This window comes from Ursus maritimus, unplaced genomic scaffold (assembly GCF_017311325.1).
Source record: "Ursus maritimus isolate PB19 unplaced genomic scaffold, ASM1731132v1 scaffold_24, whole genome shotgun sequence".
Taxonomy (NCBI): Eukaryota; Metazoa; Chordata; class Mammalia; order Carnivora; family Ursidae; genus Ursus; species Ursus maritimus.
In genome coordinates, this window is record NW_024424897.1 from 1837385 (window position 1) to 1848762 (window position 11378).

General features: G+C 62.3%; 1 protein-coding gene across 3 annotated transcripts in view; it reads right to left on the reverse strand.

The window, feature by feature from the left end:
* BAIAP2 (BAR/IMD domain containing adaptor protein 2) overlaps positions 1–11378 on the reverse strand; it is a 66026-nt gene that overhangs the window by 21870 nt on the left and 32778 nt on the right. For all 3 annotated transcript variants that reach the window (XM_040640055.1, XM_040640053.1, XM_040640054.1), the window contains exons 4-6: positions 4452–4513; positions 3641–3712; positions 2954–3091 (exon numbers count right to left, since the gene is read on the reverse strand). In XM_040640055.1, the coding sequence (XP_040495989.1) occupies positions 2954–3091; positions 3641–3712; positions 4452–4513 (272 nt within the window). The remainder of the gene's footprint in view (positions 1–2953; positions 3092–3640; positions 3713–4451; positions 4514–11378) is intronic.

Sequence of the window (11378 nt, forward strand, 5' to 3'; positions counted from 1 at the left end):
ACCAGGCAGATGGCTGGTGTCCCTCCTGCCAGCTCAGAGTGCACCACGGAGCCCAACCGATCCAGCACAGACCCAGGCGCGGGGCTCTGAGGACATCCTGCCGGGCTTCTCAAAGTTCTACATGCTGGTTCGATTGCCCCTTTGCTTCCACCCTCAAGAAAGGAGACTGAAATCACTGGGCACATCCTGGCTGTCACTGTGTGGCCACCCCAGGCTGGGCGCCTCATGGGACTTGTGTGCAGTATGGGACCCAGCCCTCTCTGGAAGGCACTCAGTGACTTGGAGAAGATCACAATGAAACCCTTGGATAGTTATGGATCTGAGAGAGAAGGAAGATGGGTTTGGAGAAGCAAAAGACCGAACGGTGGCCAGGATGAGCCGGGAGCCGCCGTGACCACACCCCTCGTAAGGGGCAGAGCCAGGGTGTGAATCCAGATCCGACTGCCAGAGCCTCAAGGCAGGGCCAGCCCAGGGTATCCACAAGCCACACCATGGGTGACGAGGTGCTGCTGCACAGTGGGAGGCCGAGGAGGAGGAGGGGACATGACCCGGCCGTGCTGGGGGTACTGGGGGGGGCCTTGGCCAGGGGTGACCCTCAGATGTGTAAGAAAAGTCAGTCGCACGTCTCTGAGAAGGAGCCCCAGGAGGCCAGGTGGAGGTGCTCAGCTCACCAAGCTGGGGCCCTGCTGGGAGACCCCGTGCAGGCAGAAAAGGGCCCCCAACCTTCCAGCACAGCAAGACTAGGGCATGAGGTGCCCCTGCCGTGTCCCTTCCAGTCCTGCAGCTAAAGCAGCAAATCCCACCCTCTGGCTCTGCAGGCCTGGGGTCCAGAGCAGAGCAGGGAGCACCGACGGGGGTGGGGGGCTGGGAGACAGATGCAGCAGTGTCTCCAGACCCCTCAGAAACGGGATCTCAGGCTCCCTGTGGAGTAGGAGTGAACGCTAGCAAGGCGTCCACCCAGCCTGCCCGCCCCAGACCCCGGGGCACAGGACCTGCCGGCCAGTGTCCTGCTGTGACCTCTACCCTCCAGGTGCAAATGCTCACGATGGCTCCTGGCAGGCTGGTCACGAGGCAGGTCAGGTGGTCCAGGGCCCAGGCCCTGCTCAGTACGAGCCTCCACGTTTACGGCCATAAAAAGGAAGAGAGTTCTGGCACAGTCCACAGTATGGGTGAACCTCGAGAACACTGAGTGTGGGGGGCCACACGCAGGAGGCCACGCAATGGTGACTCCGTTCACACATGAAGCCCAGACCGGGCCGAGACACGCACAGACAGTAGGTCGCTGGCTGCCTGGGGGGGGACGGGTGCCCGCTGATGGGCAAAGACTTCCTTTCTGGGGTGCTAGAAATCCTCTAAAATGGAGAATGGGGACAGCAGCACAGCCGTGTGCATGGGTCACACTCAAAGCCGCCCACTGTCCCTTCCGTGGCATGTAAAGCATATCTCAAAGCTGACATCTCTGAATAAAGCACCTCGAGAGGGGGTGTGCAGGCTCCAGGCCCCTCCTGGCAGGCGGCTGAACCCTGGATGAGCCAGCCTCAGTGTCCCCAGAGCCCCACTGGCGCCATTCAAACACATCCCGGTGGGGGTGGTGGGGGCACGAAACAGAGACGTCCAGCGAAGGGTGGCTCTCTCCACCCCTCAGCCTCAGCCCACTCCTAGATCTGACTGCGTCTGCACGTGCCTCCACCAGACAGCCTCGGGGGGGACAGGCCTTTGGTGTGCTGATGGCTTAGGGGCAGTCACTGGAGATGGTGGAGGCAAGAGCGTGGCGCGAGGACATGCGCCCAACGCAGGAAAGGCGCACTGAGAACAGCAGGCGCTGTCTTGCCGCTGCCCCAGGCGACAGGCCCCCGGGCCCCCCCTCACTAGGCTGTGCTGCTCTGCACACGGGGTGACGGTTCTCACCTGCTGCCGCCAGCCCCGTGCACCCCGCCACGCGGGTCTGCTCGCCTGCACCATGCGCAGGGAGGGTGCGGGCCGTGTACTCCACGGGCGCCACCAACCTCTCGGTGCCCGCGTGCGGCCGAGGCACTCCTAGGCAGACGGAGTGCCTAGGCAGACACGGGGGCCGAGAGCAGGGCTGCACGGCGCACCTCAAGGCTTGCCAACCTGACAGCCGGCACGAAGGGTGGGGCCTCGGGAGGTGAGGGGTTAATGCTCATGCCGACCCCAGGGGGCTTCCCCTGGAAGTGGCTGGGGAGAAGCTTTCTCAATGTTTCCTTCGGAAACAACTGGCGTCCTGTTTTGTCTTTCCTCCTTATGGGAGTTGCATGTGGCCTCAGGCAGTGGGTATTCTGGGCCTGGTCTGTGCCAACTGGCCACGGAGTTCCGGTAAACCAGGTGTATTGGGGCCATGCCCATCACGGACCACACTTTCCTAAATCCCTGGCCTGCGCCACACACAGTGCCTGCAATGCTGGGCGTAACGGGGAGTGAAGCCGCACCAGGCCGGGACCCTCTCGTGCCGTCCAGCGCCATCTGCCTTAAGTGGCGAGGCTGCTGAGACACTTGACCAGCCAGCGTCCACCCGCGGAGGCTCTGGGCCCAGTTCTGGGGGTGGGCAAGCACAAGCTGATTAGAGTAACAGTCTGAGGTCTTTCTCAGAGACAGAATTCAGAGGAACAGAGCAGGAAGCTGTCCTTAGGGTTTCTGCTCCTCTGGCGGCGAGCCTTCTGGCACCCCGCTGAGGCTACGAGAGCAGGGCAGGGGGGCCGCAGCACCACTCCGGCCATCTGCCAGCTCTAGGACGGGAGGTACTTGCTGCCCCAAACCCACCAGGAGAATGGGGCCCGGCTCTGCCCAGCTCCACCAAGACGGCTCAAGAGGGAAGTGCTTCCTCGGCACTGCTTGCTAAGGGGCCGCCGCCTGGCCACAGCCGGGCTCCAGGTGCCCCTGCAGCACCAGCCACCTGTCCCACCTGCAGCCCCCGCAGGCCAGCCACCTGTCCCACCTGCAGCTCCTTGTCCGAGTACTTCTGTGGGTTTTTGCTGCCCTGGCTCTTCTTGCGCAGTTTCTTCAGCTCCGCCTGGCACTTGTCCAGCGCGTCACCCTTGCTCCTTTGCTCCGTCTGGTACTTCTTCAACGCGGCCTGAGAGTCAAAGACGGCATACAGACCCCGGTGAGCCGACGGCACTTTCTGCTCTCCGCGCAGCGGCAGCGGGGAGCACGGCTGACCCAGGCCTCCCCCTCCCGCTCCCGCGGCAGCACACAGCCCCAGCGACGAAAACTGGGCCCCACCCCTCCCGTGTCGAGGGCCAGGGCACCTCCCGTGGACTCAGGTCACGCGCCCCGACACAGCCCAGCACCTCAGGGCCCCTCTGCCCCTGGGGAGAGGAGAGGGCACAGGGATGGGGCACCAAGGCCTCCAGGTCAGACAAGGAGTCTGCAGGCTCCGCAGGGCGGGAGTGCTGTGGCATTGTCGCTACGGAAAGCAGTGAGCTGCGGGGCGCCAGAACGGCCTGCATGGGGCATCAGATGAGCCGGCTTCCCCTGCGCGCTGTGCTCAGTCCCAGACGGGCGGGCACAGGGAGGGCCACGGGGACCCTGCAGGGTGGGAGGCTTGCGGCAAGCTGACAGCCTTGAAGATGTGGCGCGTGGGGGAGCAGCGCGGGCGACCCGACAGGTGTTGGCTACTTACGCTCAGGTACCTGGAGTCAAGCTCCACCTTCTGCTCCAGCTGCGTGAGCAGCTCGTTGTGGAAAGACTTCAGCTAGACACAGAGAGGACACACGTGGGCAGTGAGCACGACGCAGGCAGGGGGAGAGGTGGGCGGCGGTGGGGGGGCTCCCAGGAGAGGCGGATGGTCACCACAGTGCCCTGAACATGGGCCACCCCGAGGGGCAAGGGGCCCGTCTGATCCCTGAGGCAACGAGCCCGCACAGACAGGCAGGGCCCGGGGAGCCGGGAGGCTCCGGGAACAAACGCTGAACGGAAGTCGGGACATCAGATCATCCTGGCCTTGGATGCCCTTGGGGCCTCTGCTTCCCAGGGCGAACACAGGAACCGCTCCCCACCATCCCTCCTCTGCTCTCCAGTGGGGAGGAGTTACTCAAGCTGACATAAGCAAACTAGGAGGGGCCCGAGCATGCCCTCCTTGTAGACCCCCTGGGTCCTAGCTGGGCATGGAATCTGGGTGCACATGTGTTCCCCAGGCCCGGAACCCTGTGTCCCCGCTGGGCCCCTGTAACCAGCTGAGTGTGAGGTCCTGTGTGGCTTGGGCCCTTCCTCCTGGATTTTTCTCTATGTCCTCGGCTCCCGCGGTGAGCCACCTCCCCACTATGTGACTTCCGTCCTGGTCCTAAGATTTGTCCCCATCTTTCTGGGTGCAGCCCCATGGCGATGCAATGTTCCCAAATGGACACATGGCCAAAGCACACAGCCAGCTCTTTCCCTCACCTCTGACCGACCTGCCCCCCCTGCATCTGCCCCTTCCTCCCCAGGAGACTCACCATCTCTTCCAACTGATTCTGAATCTGCCGGTGGACTTCAGCCATCTGAAAGAGAACGTCTCCTGGAAAGGCAGGAAAGCGGGGAAGAGAGGAAAGAGAAAAGTTAAATACCCTTCGCTATGGCCGCTCCAGCCTCCTGTGGCTGGGAAGCAGGGAGCAGGCGGCCCGGTGCAGGGGCAGGGGAAAGGGCAGTTTCTGCTGGTGGCACCGAGACGAAACGGAAGATTCTACAACAGCAAGGGATGCCGCAGGGCGACTTTGGGGGTGGGGGGTAAGAGTCCTTGAGCATCCGCATCAGAGCTGGGGTTCACGTCAAAATCCACAAGCTGGGAGCCCCTCCGTTTGCACATCTCAAGCCCATGAGCGAGCTCGTGAGCACATGCGCACCTTAACCTGGGTCCTGCTCCCACGCGTAGCCGCCAACAGCCGCCAGCCTACCCACTCCGGGCCCAGGCGTCACTGGGACCCAACAAACCCGCCGCCCATGCCCCCGTGCGAGTTACGTGGGGCCAAGATGAGACCTGGCTGCAGGCCCCAGAGATGAGGGGCCCTAGGAAGCTCCTGAGGTGCACGGCGCCAAGGTGGCCTCGCCGAGGGCCTCTGGGGACCGTGGGAGCGTGGCACAGCTCTGCAAGCATCTTTACAGAGTAAGGGCGGGGGGAGGGCTCAGCCTCCTTCTTCCTCCTCCCAAAGCTCCGGAAGGTTCCACACAGCTGCCATCCTGAAGCGTGGTCACTGGGACCAGCAGGTGTGCAGCCCTTCAGCGTTTCAGGTCGTGGCCATTGGAGGGGGGGTCCGCCACACAGCCCACGACACAAGCATGGTCACCAGAGCCCCAGGGCCCACCCCCAAGTCAGGGTCCATAAAACAGAAGCTCTAGGCCGGAGGCCACTCAAGGGCACCCACCCCCCCGACACCCTCAGGGTTGCCCAGCGGCCCCGTAGCACTGGTGTGAAGGGCTTCCTCCCTAGGGCAAACCGCTGTTTCCTTGCACGCAGAGGGAAGAGTCGGAATGGGCAGCACGGCTGCACTCATCTGAAAGGTTATATTCGCTTGGTGCCGTTCACGGAGCAAATGTCATCCACGTGCTGCGGACACAATGGACCAGGGGGCTCACTCTGCCCTCAAGGGTGGTCACTTCTGACAAACCCCGTCCCTGCGGTGCTGCCAACACCAGCACACCCTCCCGGCTCACGCCGGGGCCACAGGACCCAACCCTTTCGGGGGGCAGCCACGGGGGGTACCCTGGCCCCCAGCAAGGCCAGCTAGAAATGGAAACCAGTTTCCAGGGCCCCTGCACCCTGATGGGGTGGCCCTGCCTGCCAGCCGCACGCATGGCCCCACCAGAGTCACTTTCCCTCCCAGAAGCACAACGGGGCTCTGGGGAGGTCTGCTTCCCCGGTCACTGGCTGTTCCGTGATGCCCAAGGGGCACACCGAATCCCGGCTGTGACCAGGACCCGGACAGACAGACCTGTCAGGTCAGCACGGCCTTGAGGTCCGCCAGGCTCCACCTGAGCCAGTGGGACCCCACCCTGCAGCCCCGGAGCTCTGCCGTCTGAGTCTCAGTGCCACTGGACGTGTCCCTAAACACTTGCTCTGCCCCAGAGAGACACACAGATTTCTGTCGCGGGGGGAAGGGAAAGGGACTCAGCACATCCCAAGAAGCTGACTCACCTGGCAGCAGGGACCCTGCTGTCCCGCCGCAGGTCGTGAAAGACTGACACGTCCCTCCTCTTCAGCCAGCCTTGAGCCCCACTGGTGCAAAGACCCTTCATGCCTGCCACTCGGGAAAGCACAGACACCTGGGGCCTGGCCTGCGGGTGGGTTGCGAGCGAGTGTGTGCGAGCACGCGCCCCCCTCAGGCAGCCCCGGCGTGCTGCTACGGCCCTGTGGACACAGGCAGCTCGGAGGCTGGGCTGCGTCCCACCCGGTCTGTCTCTAGGACAGAGTGAGGAAGGGGGGACACACACGAGCAGGGGCAGACCCCAGGAGATCCTGGCGCAGACACCTAGTTCCACGCACGTGCCTCTCATGGTGATATGACCACAGATGCCAGCGCCAGAACCGCGGGGGGACGCCCATCGGCGCCCCGAGCTCCTGGAAGCTACCCCCGCTCCTGCTCCAAATGCAGGCCCGCCCTCGGGCCCGGCAGCGCGGCAGGACAGGCAGCACAGACGGCCTCGGGGAGGAGGCCCGGCCTCTGCCGTGGCTTCCCGGTGTCAGTGGTCAACCACACGCAGGGTGGGGATGAGCTGACCAGCCCCTGCAGGAGAGGTCGAGTCTCCCCCAGCCTCTCCTGGCTGTGACCCTCCTCCTACCCAGTGCTGACTCTGGGGGTCTGATGTATCAGGCAAGCGGCCAAGAATGACAGAGGACAGAAGGTGACGTGAAAGGGCCTGGTCCCCAGCCTTGGCAGACGGGAAGCCACTGAGACAAGGAGGAGCGAGTGGGCATTGGCCAGGGCAGTCCCGGGGATGAGGCCAGGCTGCTGCCACCCTGCCTGTGACAGGCCCTGAGCCCCATTAGCACCTGTATGGGGTGAGTCAGCTGGGTATTGCCCTCGGCCTTTCTGCACCCCTGACCTGGTGTGTGCGGTGGGGATGCATCCCGTGTAGCCAGAGTGGCGCCCACAGCAGACTCAGACCCACGGGTCCGACCTTCAGGTGCTCAGAATCCGTCTAAGACCTAAGAGGGGCAGCTCCAGGTTGATGCTGCCTGTCTGTGCTTTTGGCATTTTGGAACTTTCCAAGACAAACTCCTAGCACTCTGAAATGGGGAAAACACTGGGGGTCTTGTTTGTGACACGGGGGTCTTCCTGTGTCGGGGGCCTGGATCCACCTTCTGGCTCTCTGTCCGCGGACAACTGGGAAACAGTTAAACCACGGCCAAGGGGCATAGTGCCCACGTGGCACAAGGTCTGGCCAGTGTGGGGAAGAGCCCCAGAACGGGGCCTGGTGGGCACCGCCCTCTCACACCCACTCTCTGCCCCCACAGCCCTCGCAAGGGCCATCAAGTCCGTGAGTCAGACACAAAGCAAACCGCGGTCCAGCACAGTCTCCCCGCAGAAGCGGCCCCCACGGCATTGGCCAGGCTTTGGGCCCCAAAACAGTTAACATCAAGATCAAATGAAAAACACGTATTTCCTGAAAACTCTGGATACAACTCGTGCAAGGAGAACGTTCAAAACCAGTAAGAACTCTGGTGAAGAGCAACTCCTTTAGGAAAGGAGTTCCTGACGTCCAGAAAGGTGCGTGAAGCTTCGTGAGGCTCTGTGGCCACTGCTCCCCCAGCTGCCGACACGCTCAGAAGCGCCCCGGCATCTCCCCCGGCCGCTGCCCGCACCGACAGGCCCGCCTGCCCCCCAGGCCCATGGCTGTGCTGTCTGTCACAGGGCCCGTGCGCATACTCCGCTCTAAGCGGCAACCCCGTGGCTGCATAAGCAGCCCACACAGTCAATTTTTAAACTGCGTTTCACAAGCAGCTGCTAGAAGCCATATGCTCACAAAACGCACAAGGTGGTGGTAGGAGGGTGAGCGAGCCACCGCCAGGCACTGGAGCCCTGGAGTGCAGCTGGGTGCACTGAGCTGGCTGCAGGGGACAAGGGCAGGGCTGCGCCCCAAGCCAGGCTCCCAGAGAAACACAGAGAGCCCCAGGCATCCCACTCACGCTCACTTGTCCCCTTCTCTGCTGTGCTTTCCGGGTCCCGAAGGCAAGCTCGGGAAGGTTCTGAGCGCCAGTGAGCAGTGTCTGGGGTGTGTCTGATTTTTGGGTTCCATGACTCTCTCCACCCCATCTCCCCCATGTGAGGGACAGCACGTAGTGGAGACACCCTCCCAGGAAGGAGACCGCAGGCTGTCCCTGGGCCTCCTCTGAGTGCAGATGCGTGGGCCCCGGAGAATCCATGTCCTGGGTTCATACCTCAGGCGGGTCCTAAGCTTGAAAAACCGGGTTTAAAATAGCAGCTCAGCCCCAGCCTTGCCCGAGCAAACAGCAGACGGGCGGGATAACTCTGACCTGAGAACCACCCCCTGGAGGAACCGCCAGGGCTCCACAGAGTGTCAACAGAGGGGGGCGGGCGGCAGGTGCCCACGCCCAGGGCGCAGCGGGCAGTGGGAAGGCAGCCCCTGCCGCACCCGGAGCTGGTGAGTCAGCAAACCCTAAGGCCTGGTGGCCAGGCTGGAGCCGGGGACCACACAGGCCCAAGAGCTCACAGGTGTGGAGCAGGATTTGCGGATGAGGAAGTGGCAAAAGGCCACTGGGAGCACGGACAAGAGAAGAGACGAGGCCCACGTGGGCGCCGCAGGCTTCACGCAGGACCAGTGCCCATAACACGAGGCGTCTGAATTGGAGGCAACGTCCTTGCCAGCCCTCCTGCCGAGCATTTACCCCGCCGGTCAAGCAGCCAGGTCAGCAGTCACCCCCACTGCACACCCCTCAGCTCGGAGTTTTAGCATCTCAGGCACTCTCTGTAACCACAAACATCTCTAGTGCACACACAGCAACGCCTGTCCCCCAGGGAAGCAGGGGCTGGGGCAGCCGGCACACGCACGTATGTGCATCCATGTACACACAAAACACGCATGTAGGCATATGCGTGCACACACAGGTGCACCCCACGCACATACGTGCACACAGGCACACACATGCTCGGGCATGCACACACGCATGCAAACACAGGTACACACATGCACACACAGGCACACGTGCACACAGGCTCAGGCATGCACACGTGCATACACATGCACACAGTCACACGAGTGCACACATGCGAACACACATATACACACATGCAGTCACATGAGTGCACACATGCGAACACACATATACACACATGCACACAAGGCACACGTGTGCACACACGCGAGGAATGTACTCAAGCGCACACACATGCAAACAGAGGTGCGCACACGCACGTGCACAGTGCACACACATGCAAACACAGGTACACACGCACACACACACATGCAAACAGGTGAAGACCGAAGGTACCCACCAAGGAGAGAAAAGGGCAGAAACAAGAGACCCCAGCCACAAGGAAGGAGCGTGGTGGGGCACAAAAGTGGAGAGCCTGGCCGCAGACATGGGAGGTGCAGGTGAAGGGGGCCCCTGCCAGGGAGGACAGCTGGGCAGGACAAAGGCTCCCCAGAGGGCCCCCGAGAGCCAGAGAGAGGAGCCGCTCCCTCCTGGCACTCGAGGCAAGGACAGGACCAGGGGAAGGACAGTGCCTGCCGGCATAGCGCCGTGTCCTGTGAGCAGGTGCCACAGAAGCATCGGCCACGCACCCCAGGGTGCTTTCGGAGCCAGCAGAAGGACAGTGTGGAGGCGTGCGCTGCCAGCAACACAGAACGGGATGCGCTGAGCTGCCTTACATGCGTGCAGGGTCGTAGGACCACACCCGTGACCAATCTTAGAACCAGGAACACCTTTGAATGTTTCCCCAAACTAGGCTCTTTGAAAAAAGAGAAAAGATTCCACAAAACGAGAAAAAGCACACGTACCCAATTTTTTAAAGGTACGGACTCTACAGAGTACCGGCCGGTGTCTGCAGATGAGAACGGCTGCGCGGTGGAGGTGACCAGCTCACGGTCTGGGGTGCTTGCTCAACCTTCGTGCTCTGCGGCCAGGACCCACAGCTGTTCAGTGAGCACCGCTGTGTGCCGGGCGCTGCTCCAGGGGACACAGTGAACACCGGCCCTCCTCATGGCGCCCCTACACTCTCCTGGGAGACACATACAGATGATGGGCCCCGCAGAATTGGGAAAGAGAGCCGCCAGGACAGCAGGGCCGCTGAGCGTGCTCAGAGAAGGCCAAGAAAGTCTGCAGGGCTGGCAGTGGATGTGGACACGGCCTCGTGGTCCCAGAGCTCCTGGTGGCCGCACGGAGCAGGGAGACCATGAGCTCAGTGAGCGGCTGGCAGCAGGGAGACCCTTCCGGCAGCTTCTCTGAACCCGAGACTGGCACAGGAGCAGACCTGCCTCCCATGGGAACCAGAGGTGCGAGGCAGGCCCCTGCCGCAGCTGGCTGGCACCCAGGACTCCCATGTGGGCTGCAAGATGGCCTGGGGGCACGTCTGAGGCTGGTTCCACAGCCGCACCCAGACGTTTCCACTGGTGGTCCTGGGTAAACACACTGCCGGGCCATCAAAAGGGCCATGAATCATGGTATCGAGTGAGTCCGTTCTTCCCTGTGGCTTAGAGCACAGTACACATTCTCCTCCCAGCCCGACCTTGCAAACCTTCCGAAGGTTGCAAGAATCACAAATGCCCGCCCACCTGCCACCTAGATCCCCTGGTCCTCAGTGTTTTGCTGAATGTGCTTTAGCGGTCTACTTTGCCGTATACGTGCACATGTGCACACGTGCACACACGCATCCTGCTGAACCCTGTGGGACGTGGCCCCAGCACGCTAGCTTGCATGCTCTGAAAGCAGGGCCTGCTGCTGCTGCAGGTGTGCTGCACCCCCCCCCCCCTCCAATGAGGAAAGCGGCCACGGGTACAGGCCCTCCTCCACTCGACAGCCCACACGGCGCACCCAGAACGCGGGCAGGCTGTCTGCGAGCTTCTCTCGACCCGGGACCGCACGCCCATCTCTGGTTTCTCTCCATCAGGAGCTCTGCATTCTGTCTGAACACGGCTTCAAGCACTCAGAACCACACAGGCAGGTGGTCCTTCACAGGCAGGTGCCCGGGCACACACGTGGCACGGGGCTGGAATTCGTGCCTCGCTCCTCGGGCGCCGGGGTCTTTGTCTGGATCTGCACAGCCCTCCCACGCCTTCACGACGCTGACATTTGTGAAAATTCAGGCTGACTTTTTTTCTTTTTCTTTTTGCAGAAGATACGACGTGTTCTTATAATCCTCAAATGACAAGAAACTAAGAGGGAGCGAGAATCTGGCAGAATGGCGAAAAGACCGGGGGGGGGGGGG